Source organism: Felis catus, chromosome B1 (genome assembly GCF_018350175.1).
Source record: "Felis catus isolate Fca126 chromosome B1, F.catus_Fca126_mat1.0, whole genome shotgun sequence".
In the NCBI taxonomy this organism is placed as follows: Eukaryota; Metazoa; Chordata; class Mammalia; order Carnivora; family Felidae; genus Felis; species Felis catus.
Window position 1 is genome coordinate 102,424,085 of NC_058371.1, and position 13,237 is coordinate 102,437,321.

Genomic DNA, 13,237 nt, shown 5'->3' on the forward strand with positions numbered 1-13,237 from the left:
CAGCCTAGTCAACAGACCAACAAGATGAATGCCTTCAGCTAGGAAAATGGGTCCCTATGTTGGAATTAGTTTATTAATCTTGGAGATTATGTTGTAACTCAGCAAGTCAGAACAGTGTGAAATTTATAGCAACTGAATAGTTACCTATTCAGTGCTGGATATTTCTTTCCTGCTTCTCTTTTTACAGTTGGATAGGTCCCAACCACTAAGGCAGAGGGGATACATGTATCTTAACAGCAGAAAATCACATTTGAGGGTTTTTTTTTTTTTGATGTTTTATTATTTATTTTTGAGAGAGACAGAGTGAGCAGAGGAGGGGCAGAGAGAGAGGGAGACACAGAATCTGAAGCAGGCTCCAGGCTCTGAGCTGTTGGCACAGAGCCTGTCGCAGGGCTCGAACTCACAGCTGTGAGATCATGACCTGAGCTGAAGTCAGATGCTTAACTGACTGAGCCACCCAAGCACCCCTAGAGCTTTTAGACCTTTAGAAATAGTGCCAAGCTTTTAACGTTTGTCTGCTTTCAGATAATGATTAAGTATTTAAGTGTCTTTGAGCTGCCTTCAATAGCAGCTGTTTGAAAGTTAGTGAAAAGGGCTTGTAGACTTTTGTAGATACCAGTTCTCCTCTTTACTATGGCATTATGTTAAATAACTGGAAATAGAGGCAGGAAGGGGCATGTTTTAAAATATCACTGCTATTAACCTTATTTGCTGTAGAGGAAAAATATCTTATTAGGGGAAAGAATGGCCATGCCAGAAGAAAAAAAAAAAACAACGCAGAATTTTAGATTATAGAAGAGCTTCTTTGGAAACTAATTATGTAAAACATTTGAAAGAAAGCAATACAAAGTTTAAAATTATGATCAGTTGTGTTTTGTAGGTTTTCCTGTACCATTGCTTGTCTACATAACTGCATTGGTTGAGAGCATTTCTAAATGGCTGAGTCATGGATTTTAGCTTGAATCGAGAACTTTTGGGAAACTTTAATTTGTTTTCTACCAGCCACTCCTAAAGCATTTGCCTTTAGTCTTTAGAGCACTCAGAGGTGGAGTAGAGAACATTTATACTAATCAAGTATTTCTTTATGTCTCTTGTATTTGATTAATGGGGCAGGATATCTTTTTTTAGTTGAAAGAAGCTATAAATAAGTATGAAATAATTCTGTTGCAGAATATGGCTCAAGCCTGGAAGATGACGTGGTTGGGGATACCTCAGGGTACTACCAGAGGATGTTGGTGGTTCTCCTTCAGGTATTGGGTGGAGAATATTTTACAGTTTGATTAAAAAATCTGAAGCTGGACTGGTCTGAATCCAGTTAAACAGATTTCTAGTACTTGCTTGCCTATGTTTGTGTTTCAGAATATCTGACCTAAACTTTTAATAGCTAGCTAACTTACAGGTTTGTTTGTTTGCTTTTTTAAGTTATCACTATTCTCTTTCATTCATAGGATTTAAAATCAAGAGGGTCAAATTGGTTTTAGACACTGCTGTGTGATGAGTGAAATATTGTAAATTGGTATCTTAAAATCATATTATTCCTAAGAGAAAGAGCTTTGTGTGCACAACCATCAGGTGGAATCAATTTGCCTTTTGAATAAAAATGCTCATGTAATTCAATAATGTGATATTATCTCTTAAAGGCTAATAGAGACCCTGATGCTAGAATTGATGAAGCACAAGTTGAACAAGATGCTCAGGTGAGATGTGATATGTGGTGACTTTATAATGACATATAAATGAAAAAAGAATCCACGCTAATGGAAAATCATAATATATATTGTGATAGCATCTAAAATAATCTTATTTATGGGCCCTATATAAATCATAAGACCCATGTAAGTATATTTCTCTGATTTTGATCTGGCCAGTAAAATATTTTGTCCCCAAACTGAAATGAAATAAAATGAATTACATATAGTGAATTTCACCTAGATATGGTATTTTTTGTGTGATTATGGAAATTCACAAAATAGATAATTTTACCAAAAAGCACAGGTATTATTGATTCCACTGCCAGTGAGGCAGTAGGTGTCTTGACAGGAGAGGATAAAAAAGAGAAAATAAGGTGTTTTAGTGATAAATGGTTTCTGAATACATAGATTACAAGTTATTGTAGTACTTGGGAATTCACCCACCTTTCTTTTGATAGAATTCTGAATAGGATTGTTGTCTTGTCAGCTGCCTTTTGTGACTCCCAAATGAAATTCTATACTCAAATGGCTTTTAAACCCCAGTATAGTCTTACTGTGGTTAATAAGTAATCAAAAAAACTGATGGTAACCTGAGGGGAGGTGAATGGGAGGGTGGGAGGATGGGTGAAATAGGTGAAGGGGATTAAAGAGTATACTTATCATGATGAGCACTGAGTAATATACAGGATTATTGAATCACTATATTGTACACCTGAAACTGATATAACACTGCATGATAACTATACTGGAATTAAAATAAAAAACTTAAAAAAAACATAAGTAATTAAATGTAGGAAATAGTGTTAGGAAATTTTTGAAACATGAGACTAGAAAACTGGAAATTGGTAATGAAAGAATTATTTGCATTCCTAGAATCATATACCATAGTTCTGTCTCTCTGGTCACATGTTTCAATATACAATTCTGATTGTTGGTCCTACACCATTGAAAAAGGAAGGGTCATATTCACTCCTCCAGTTGACTTCTCTGTGAAACAACCATTGGATGTGTAATCTGACTTTGGTAATGGGATAGAGAAGGCGTTAGTATTCTTTTGGGTGGGTTGATTTTGTAATGGCTTTGGAATGTTAGCATCTTTTTGTCTAGCTGGAGACAGAAGGAAAGCAAATGATCATTTACTGAGGACTATCTATGCAGTATTTGATGCTTCCCTTACTGTCTGTCCTCCATAAAATGCAAACCTATTGTGTCACAGCCCTATATAAAACATTAAAACTTCAGTGGATCCATTATCTTCAGAGTAAAGTTCAAGCCCTAAATATGGTTTATAAGCCTCTTTGTTATCCCGTGCTTTCTTATGCCTCCAGCCTCTCTTGCTTTCTTTCTCCACCTGCCCCTTCCTCCACCCATTCACCTGACTATTTCCTCTTCAGGAGGCAGTCTTCAGGTTAGCTACTTTTCAGGTCTCCCTGCCTGACCCCTCCAAGTGTATGTCAGGTGCCCTTAGGAAAGACTGTAGAATCTCCCAACTTATATTGAAGCTGCCTATTCACTTGTCTGCTTACCCAGGGCATTCTGAGCTGTCAGTTTGGTTTGTATCCTCTGGATCTAGCATTTAGTAGGCATTCAGTATATAACTGGTGAATGGATTAGTACGTAATTGTGAAGTAGAGGGGATAATTTTCCTCTTATCCATAAGGAAACCAAGGCTCAGGGATTTGAGAATCAATCCCATGGTTCCCACTGACTAGTGGAGCTGGATTCATACCTGTGCCAGTCTAACCCTCAAGCTCTTTCTCTTTCAACTAGACAACAGTCTGTGTTTTTACCTGTTAGTTCCTCTCCCTTGATTCCTGTACCATGTAAAAGGTTTATTAAATATAGATTTGAAGCACAGGTCTAGCTTAACTCTGCATTCTTGAAGGAAGAAATTTGGCTCCTTGAGGAGAAAGCTCTAGTCATCCCTTCAAACCTGTACTCCTGACTGTTAGAAATGACCTTATTGCTTTCCAAGCATTAATTATTTGTGGGTTTTGTAGGAAACAATGTGATTCTCATACTCCTACTCTCAAGAGTAGGAGTGCTAGATGCTTTTTAGTGGTCACTGTGGAAGAAGCCAACTCTAGTAGTCTCAGATGAATGCAGTGAGTCTTACATTGGCTGTAGGCTGATTTCTCAGCATAGCTGGTGATGTAATGAGAGCATTGCTGCAGTGTGAGGCTAGGGAGTGGAAACAGTGCATTTTTACCTCAATTTCATTGATTTCTCTCCTCAGAGTACTCAGTGTATAGCATTGCTTCTTGAACTTTTAAGTGCATGTGAATCACCTGGGGATGTCCTTAAAACATTCTGATTCAGTAGGTCTGGGTGGAGCCTGGGATTCTGTATTCCTAACAAGCTCTCAGGTGATACCTCTGTGGTTCTGGGACCACATTTTGAGTACCAGGTCTATATAGGTGTCACTTAACTGCTGTGCAGAAGATATGACCATTCAGAACCCTGAAGGGGAAACTTTATACCTCCGAAAACTGTCTTATGAAGTTACTTTAAAATATCCCTGAAATAGAATCCAGGTTTTCTTTACACTTTCGGTGATTAGGAACAACATAGAACATGCTATACGGGCCATCAGTCTTTGATTCTATTTTTTTTTTTTTTTAATTTATTTATTTTGAGACAGAGAAGGAGCATGAGCAGGGAGGGGCAGAGAGAGAAGAAGCGAGAGACAATCCCAAGCAGGCTCCATGCTGTCAGCACAGAGCCTGATAGGGGGCTCAATCTCGTGAACCAGGAAATCATGACCTGAGCGAAAATTAAGAGTCCCATGCTTAACCACCTGACCTACCCAAGCACCCCAGTTTTTGATTCTTTGAAATGTATTATCATTAACTAATTCAGCCTGTTAAAAATAATTATCCTTTCATCCTTAGGAAACAGAACACACCTAATTCTTGTAGCAAGGCCAGCTGGACTGTTCTCACTAATGGGAATTTAAGATTTCTTAATTGAGAGTAAGCTGAGACAAACAAAGGGCACTTGGCCCTTTTATAAGCTTTTGAATTTTTTCTCTACCGATACCTGGCGCTAAGAGGATTCATTCTGTTTCAGGAATTTGATAAGTCACAGTGAGTCATTCACCTGGGAAATTAACATTTTGTAGATAATCTACTCTCTTACATTTTTAATGCTTTAAACTGATTTTACCTCTTCCCCCCACCCCCCACTCTGAATTCTTGTTTCATGCTCATAGAGAAAAAGCTATGCTCTTAGGGGAAGGAGGGGGAAGAGAGGGGAAGGAGAAGGAATCAATGTTTACGGAGTATCTGCTTTTGATGACCTGATACTATTTGATGTAGTCATTATATAAGTTAACATAATCTGCATTAACGCCTCTGTAGAAATATTATTCCTACTCTGTAGGTGAAAACACTGAGACTCAAGAAGAGATTAAGTAACTCATCTAAGATCTCACAGATAAGGACAAGGACCAAATCTTTTTGACTCTAAAACCTTTGCACTGAACCAGGGGTTATCAAACTTAGCTAAACTGTAAAGCCCACTCTGAGAGAAGAGGAGAGGATGAAAAGGTATGAGGGTCCTTCATCCAGAGCAGCTCTGTGGATATTTGCCATCCTCATTTAGAAGAAAGGACTCTTACATTCAAACAAGACAAAACCAAAACTTTAAAAAATCATTGTTCCAGGGCGCCTGGGTGGCTCAGTCAGTAGAGCATCTGACTTCAGCTCAGGTCATGATCTCATGGCTCCTGAGTTCGAGCCCTGCGTTGGGCTCTAATGCTGACAGCTTGGAGCCTGGACCCTGCTTCGGATTCTGTGTCTCCCTCTCTCTCTCTCTCTGCCCCTTCTCTGCTTGTGCTCTCTCTCTCTCTCTTTCTCTCTCAAAAATAAATAAACATTAAAAAACCTTTTTTTAAAATCATTATTCCATGTAAAGATTATCATTACTGCATATGATTTACTCAGTAGTTTTAGAATATGTATTGATCTAAAACATAATTCTTTTAAGAAAATTAAGAGATTCTAGTTATTTTTTTTTAATGTTACTTATTTTTGAGAGAGAGAGAGACAGAGTGTGAGAAGGGGAGGAGCAGAGAGAGAAGGGCACACGGAATCTGAAACAGGCTCCAGGCTCTGGGTTGTCAGCACAGGGCCTGATGTGAGGCTCAAACTCACAAACTGTGAGATCATGACCTGAGCTGAAGTCGGACACTTTATCAACTGAGCCACCCAGGCACTCCAAGAGATTTTAAATAGCCATTTTGCAAATTATTTCCATATTACAGGCCTAACTCTGCCATACCTGCTAGAGAAAATTTCTAGAAATATGAAATAGTTGTTCAGAAAGGAGTGCTTCAGTAATGCTTGCAGGATTGTGTAGAATGCACCCCCTCTTTTAGGTGTCAATGTGTATGTATATCTTATCTATGTGTAGAAAACGTTGTAGAGGTAGTAACCGATATCTTTAGGATATTGGCATTCATGGTAATTTTTTTTCTTATTTGTTTTTTTTCTTTTGTTATATAAAATTTCTCAGTGAACATGTGTTATTTTTGTAATTAGGTTTAAAAGTTATTTTAAGACAGGTCTATAACACCATGATGTAGTTCTAAAATTTAGATACTTGCACAACTTTCGTTGTAACTCTTTTCAGTTCTGAAGAACATGCTCGCATGACCAGGATTGGTATTATTTATTTTTATCATTAAAATAAATCATTTTCAAAATTGAGTGTAAAGATGTGACTCATTTTTTTAAATTTCCTGGAAATATAACAAAAAACTAGATCTATCTCACCATAATCTACATTTTTAAACACACTATGATCAAAATTTCTACATCTAAACACGTGCTGTGATCTCATCACCTTCTGTCCTTATGTGGTATGCCACCTGTGAGCATAAAGGCAGCTGAAGGCTCAGCAAATTGCATTTGTCTTGGCTTAATAGGTATACCTTACCTGGAAATGAATAAAAGGGTAGTATAGACATTTTAAAGATTGATGCGTTGGGTTTTAATAAATTATCCACATCTCAGTAAGTGGGATCAGGTTTAATGATGAGGTTTATATATAAGTTTATTTTATTTTTTTAGCAATTATATGAATACTAAAAACCATATAGTCTCCATTTAAGAAGTAAATCTGGACAAACTATTCAACAAGTATATGTTAATTGCCTGCTGTATGCCAAGTGTTGTGATCTACCCCCAACCTTTTAAAAAGTCATTGTGATCTTTTATTTTTATTTTATTTTTTAAATGTGCATTTGTTTATTTTTGAGAGAGAGAGAGGCAGAGAATCCCAAGCAGGCCCCATGCTTTCAGTGCAGAGCCCGACCTGGGGCTTGAACCCACGAATGCTGAGATCATGACCTGAGCTGAATTCAAGAGTCGGACACTTAACTGAATGAGCAACCCAGGCTCACCCCCCACCCCCATTGTGATCTTTTAGAAATGTGAAAGCTCTTTGTAGCTAGTTTTGGTTAAACTGCAGTTGAAAAGGGAAAATATGGAGTTTATTTTTTTATCATGTGTTCCTGAATAGCTGCTGAGTAAGCAAAACAGAAAACGTAGACCATTTAGCTTCTAGTTAAATTCTTTCCCAGTCTGTAAGTGGATGTGTCAAGAGTGAAGTGATCAGAAATTTCTGCCAACCACACCATTGCCCCTGAAAGACACAGCATGGTAGACATTTTGAGACCATTTAACCTTGCCCCATTGTTGTGCTTTATTCCTTTGACTCACTAATCTGTGGCACAGTTCAGTGGCAAGCTCCAAAGTAGCTCCATACTCACCTCATTGAGTTTAGGAAACAGAAATGAAAAGTGTAAGATGGTGAATCAGGCACATTAACGTACAGGGAATAAAACACAGGTATGAATCAGAACCTGGAGATGAGAGGGAGGGACAATATACTAATTGAGGTTGAAATTTTCACAGGCTTTGTTTCAAGCTGGAGAACTGAAATGGGGGACAGATGAAGAAAAGTTTATCACCATCTTTGGAACACGAAGTGTGTCTCATTTGAGAAGGGGTGAGTGAAAAAAAAAATGTGTATGCTGCTGGTACTTTGGTTAATTTTGAAAGTACAGGAGCCAGTGTGCCAAAATATGTACTGTTTAACAGACACTTACTGAGTGAATCAGTTTTTGTATTTCTTCCTTTTGGTAGCCATGAGAAATCTCACAATTCTCTTTGCTGCTCTTGTGTTTACAGAACTAGAGATCCTTAGTTCCCCCTTTGCAATCAGAGGGTGAGGAGGGAGCTAGGCCTCTAGATTGTCACTCTCATTGTCACAAATCACTGAGCTGTGTGTGGTTCACTTCAGTATTTCCTCCTAAGTAGTGGGATGCATGACCTCATCTCCAGACATTCATCAGTTCTTGTGGTATCAAGTGGGAATGAGTTCAGTGGCCTTACTAATCGGGGCTTTAAAAATTGGCTTTTCTGTAGGTAGCATTCCTTGGCTGATTTGGCAAGATCTGGGCTCTTTTTGTTTTTCTGCACCACTGTCCTTGGTATTTTGGGGTTTTCTTTCTCATGCTCTGTACCTCATTGTCACAGGATGGCTACTGAAGCTCCAAATTTATCAACCACTTTAATAGCAAGAAAAAAGGGACAAACCAATCATACCTGTTTATCACTTAAAACAAATTTTTTTTTTCAATGTTTATTTTTTAGAGACAGAAAGCATGAGCAGAGCACAAGCAGGGGAGGGGCAGAGAGAGAGAGGACTGAGGATCTGAAGTGGGCTCTGAGCTGTCAGCACAGAGCCTGACGTGGGGCTCGAACTCATGAACCATGAGATCATGACCTGAGCCCAAGTTGGATGTTTAACCAACTGAGCCACCCAGGGGCCCCTGTTTATCACTTTTTAATAAGGAAAGAAAAATTTCTCAGAATCCTCTCCAGCAGATTTACCTTTGGGTCTCATTGGTTGTAACTAGTAAGTAGAGGCCAGGAAATCAGTGAACAAAGAACATTTATAATCCGTTGTTGAGGGCTTGCCATATTGAGGCTCTACAACAAAGTCCAGGTTCTGTCAGCAAGGAAAAAGGGGAGATTTGTGTTCAGTAGAACAATACGTGCTTGGAGTAAATACCTTCTTTCCTTGCAGAACGATCTTTACATGATTAAGAAATTATTTTCCTTTCTTATAGTGTTTGATAAATACATGACTATATCAGGATTCCAAATTGAGGAAACTATTGACCGAGAGACTTCTGGTAATTTGGAGCAACTACTCCTTGCTGTTGGTAGGTAGTTTTACAATGTATATAAAATTTATGGTGTTAAGAGCTAAAGCATTTATTCAATTGAAGGTGTATCTGAAAAGAACCACTTCTTTCTTTATGAAAAGAAGGTCTTATGATATTTGGGTGAAGCAAACTCCTCAATTTCCAATTCAAAGTCTGTTTTGATGTTGGAAATGAATTAATCTGGTTAGTTCATCTAAACCCATGGAAATACTGAAACAATTGTTTGAAAGTCATTTTGAAGCTGCATTAAAAATATGACTATTTTATTATGAATCTGAAGTGTGAGCATTATCTCAGAGGCTTTTAAATATTTCAGATTCTTGTGAATTTTAGTATTCTTTTGAATACTGTCCTCACAACTTTGAGGCTGACTGAGATATTGGAATCTGAGTTAGAAAAAGTATCTTTTGTATGATGGAAGATATAATAATGGTTATTTTCAAATTAATTTAGAAATTGGTTTCAGCTAAATATTCAGAATGATCTAGAAACATTGAAGAACTGAGTTTGTATATACTCTCTAAATCCAGGGAGAATCTAGTTTGTGAGCTCCCAGTGGCCCTAGTTTTCATATGGGTTTGGAGTGAACCTGTCTGTTGTTTGTTCTGAGTACTTGGCATTGATCTCAAGTTCTGTGCTGTTGTCTGGAGAATAAGCTAATGACGTTCATGAACCACCACTAATAGTAGCCTTTGATTTGACTTCCGCAGTTAATGAATTTTAAAAGAAAACTTTTAGACAGCCCCTTCATAATTACAATAGATTTGACATAATGACATTTTTAGTTACTGGTGGCTGTTTTGTTTAAGTGTTGGAAAAGAGAGAATAACTCCACAACCCCCAATTCATGGATTGTTATTTCTGTATATTAAGAAATTTTCATATGGATAGTTTCTGAAGTGGAGCCAACTGAGGTCTGAGCAGCCCTGAAACAGAGTAGATACATATATGTTCAGGGAAGATACTCTTTTTCTCTTATCCGTTTATCTGGGTGTTTCTACTGAGTTGGGTAAGTCTCATGCTGCTCTATGTAAATCATGGATATTAAAGAATATGGAGAGAATACCTAGGTTAAGACTATAGAAAGATAGTCTAAGATTTGTCGAAGATTAGATAGAGTGGTTACCTTGTGTTATTTGCTTGAATGTGTTGGATTTAAAACTTCTAGGATGCCTGTATAATTTATTGAAGATGAAGAAAGTTGTGGGTAATAGCCCAGGCCACCCAAACTGTGATAGCAGACAGGTACTCATAGAACAAAGGGGAGTTGAAAAACTCACGTGCCCTGTCCTACACACCTTTCTATGTAGAACTCAGAACTTTAAGTAAATCTCAACCCAGTTGCTAAGAAAATACTTGGCGAACAAGGAGATCAGATCAGCTTGCAAATGAGCAGTTTTTTAACCTATGTTACTTTTATATTTGTAAATAAGTAGAGCAATAAGCATGAAGCAACTTTTGGTTTTTAATTAATTCTTTTCCTATCAGAATAGCATCTGACCATTGTATTATTTATTTTCTTAGTGAAATCTATTCGTAGCATACCTGCCTACCTTGCAGAAACCCTCTACTATGCTATGAAGGTAAGTGCATACCTGGAATCTTCCATCTAATTAATTTATCTTTCTAGTTATCTTTGCATATTATTATGATTTAAATGATAGACTTTGGGTTTTTTTATTCCCCTTAAAACATGCTACCAAATTGTTTTACTTTATTGATTCATCCTAACTCAGGAGAGTTTGATGCCATATTTGACATTTTTAAACAGTGTGCCTCTCTTTCCTTATTAAAGGGAGCTGGGACAGATGATCATACCCTCATCAGAGTCGTGGTGTCCAGGAGCGAGATTGATTTGTTTAACATTAGGAAGGAGTTCCGGAAGAATTTTGCCACCTCTCTTTATTCCATGATTAAGGTAGTAGAATCTTTCTTTAAATTATGTTCAGAAATCCAGAGCAGACCAATAGACAGCAGGTAAGACATGGATGAGAGAACCCAGTTCTTGCTTAAAGTTTACAATTTTAGTCGTGTGATTAGAGCTATGACTTATGAAACTTGGCATAATGTTTCCTAAAGTCTGGATGATGGCTCCCAAGTGAAAGATTGGCTCTTGGTAAGGCTTGAGGCTTTTGGTGAGCCTAGCAGCATTATTTAGTAGTGGTGACAGATGACTCAACAAACCCAACCCCTGCCCCTGATGATAAGGTGTTTGTTCTTTCTCTCTTTTATCAGTTCCAGCTGTCTTTATTAGTTCCTCCTTCCTCCCATATCAGACTTTCCTTTCTTTATTTTCTGTTATCAGCTTGTCTGTGGTATTGGTTCATAGTTCAGGAAAGAACCAACCAGGTTATATCAGAAATAAGTAAAGAGCTTGGGTATTACTATCATTTTTGTCTCTTTAAAAGCAAGGGAGACTGTGGCCTAAATTTAAAGTTGGCTTAAGGCCTTTTGACTTTCTTTCCTTTCTCTCTTTTCACTCTCTCTTCTTTCTTTCTTTTAATAAAGGGGAAAGTGGGCCATATGCAAAGCAGGATCTCAACTGAGCAAGCTTTGAACTGTGTGTGTGTGTGTGTGTGTGTGTGTGTGTGTGTGTGTGTGTGTGTATGGTGTGGCTGGGTTGAAGGACCCTGGAGAGTTCTTGCATGCACTCTGAGCTTGAAAGATTAATTTATCCTACATATCTGTATATGAGATAAGCAGAGGTAAAGCTTATCCTGCTCCTCTGTCTTTGAAGCAAAGACATAACAGCCACACAGTCCCAGGATTGCCTCCCTTAGCCAGACACATAGTATATGATAGAAACTTAGAGGTTTAGAAACCTTGATTTGAATATCATTGTAAAATCTTCCTTGTTCTCTGTATTACTAACTGAAGAAGAGCGTACTTCATTGTCTTAGAGCTGTGCCTTTAAGAGGTGCAATTAGAAATTAAACATATGTTACATTGGTAGGAAACTCCTGGTATAACATTCCTGATGTGAAAGTCACATACACAGAGATTATCCACTTGAGAGAAAAGTCACATGAATAAAACTTTTTGCCAGACATTTAGTTTTTTATTTTCTGAGGCTTCTGTGACTCACAGAGCTTAACGGAGTACATTTGGGTTTCAGGGTGATACGTCTGGGGACTATAAGAAAGCCCTCTTGCTGCTGTGTGGGGGAGAAGATGACTGAGGTACCAGCTGGAAAGAGATTCCTGTGCCGTGCCTGCCACCGCCGCCATGACCTTCCTTCACATCTCACTGCACTTTCTGTATGCCGGTGCTTGACACATTGCCTTATTCATACTAGTATGCTAATGACCAAAACATACATGTTGCAGAAGAAAAATAGTGGTGCTTCTTTCTGATATTCAGTTAAGATCTTTCTCTTTGTTTATTATAGTACTCAAGTGTACTTATGTTACTAAAGTCTAAAGTCTGTGTCATTTATACTTTCTTTTAAAAGATGAGACTGCTTTTAGCCTTTTTAAAAAACTTCATTTATATTAAAATGATAACCGTATTTCCTTAATCGGAACTCTAGCCTTGAAATATGAACTCCTGGAAGTGTTACTAATCAAGTTTGCTACTAAATTAAACCTGGTTTAATTCAAAAGATTGCATTCAAAAGATTAATGAAAAATAAACATTTCCTTCCTCCTGAATTATCTGTATGTGTTCAGAAAAATTTTTTAAAAATTATTTTTATTTGAGTATGGTTGGTACAATGTTACATTAGTTTCAGGTGTACAACATGGTGATTCAGCAACTCTACAGGTCATGCTGTGCTCACCACACATGTAGCTACTACTGTTAGCATAGAGCGCTATTACAAAACCAATGACTATATTCCCTATGCTGTGCCTTTTATTCCTATGACTTCTTCATTCCATCACTGGAAGTCTGTATCTCCCTCTCCCCTTCACCCATTTTGCCCATCCCTTTGTCCTTCTCCTTTCTGGTAACCATCAGTTTGTTCTCTGTACTTAAGGTCTGGTGCTGCTTTTTGTTTCTTTGTTTATTCATTTGTTTTTTAGATTCCACATATGAGTGAAATGATATGGTATTTGACTTTCTCTCTCTGACTTGTTTCACTGAGCATAATACCATCAGCAATGATATCTTTTTCCAAGCTAGTCATTGGCAATGGTGTCACCTGACAGCTGAATTTGCAGTTGACTTTTGGGTGATAAACGTGAATTGCAGCTGCATCCCTCTGCATGTGGAACGAGAGAGAGGTTAAGGGGTCTCTGATTGATTTATAGCGTATGTAGCATCAATTAAGGTGATGCTTAGGATGCTAGTTGCTTAGTAGAAAAGCTAT

The 13,237-nt window shown here is 37.8% G+C and overlaps 1 protein-coding gene across 1 annotated transcript in view; it reads left to right on the forward strand.

Moving 5' to 3' along the window:
* ANXA5 (annexin A5) overlaps nt 1-12,578 on the forward strand; it is a 30,152-nt gene extending 17,574 nt beyond the window's left edge. Inside the window, exons 7-13 of the mRNA XM_006930883.5 lie at nt 1,171-1,250; nt 1,641-1,697; nt 7,610-7,703; nt 8,830-8,925; nt 10,453-10,511; nt 10,724-10,846; nt 12,044-12,578. Of these exons, the coding sequence (XP_006930945.1) occupies nt 1,171-1,250; nt 1,641-1,697; nt 7,610-7,703; nt 8,830-8,925; nt 10,453-10,511; nt 10,724-10,846; nt 12,044-12,106 (572 nt within the window). The 3' untranslated portion in view covers nt 12,107-12,578. The remainder of the gene's footprint in view (nt 1-1,170; nt 1,251-1,640; nt 1,698-7,609; nt 7,704-8,829; nt 8,926-10,452; nt 10,512-10,723; nt 10,847-12,043) is intronic.
* The last annotated feature ends 659 nt before the right edge of the window (nt 12,579-13,237 follow it).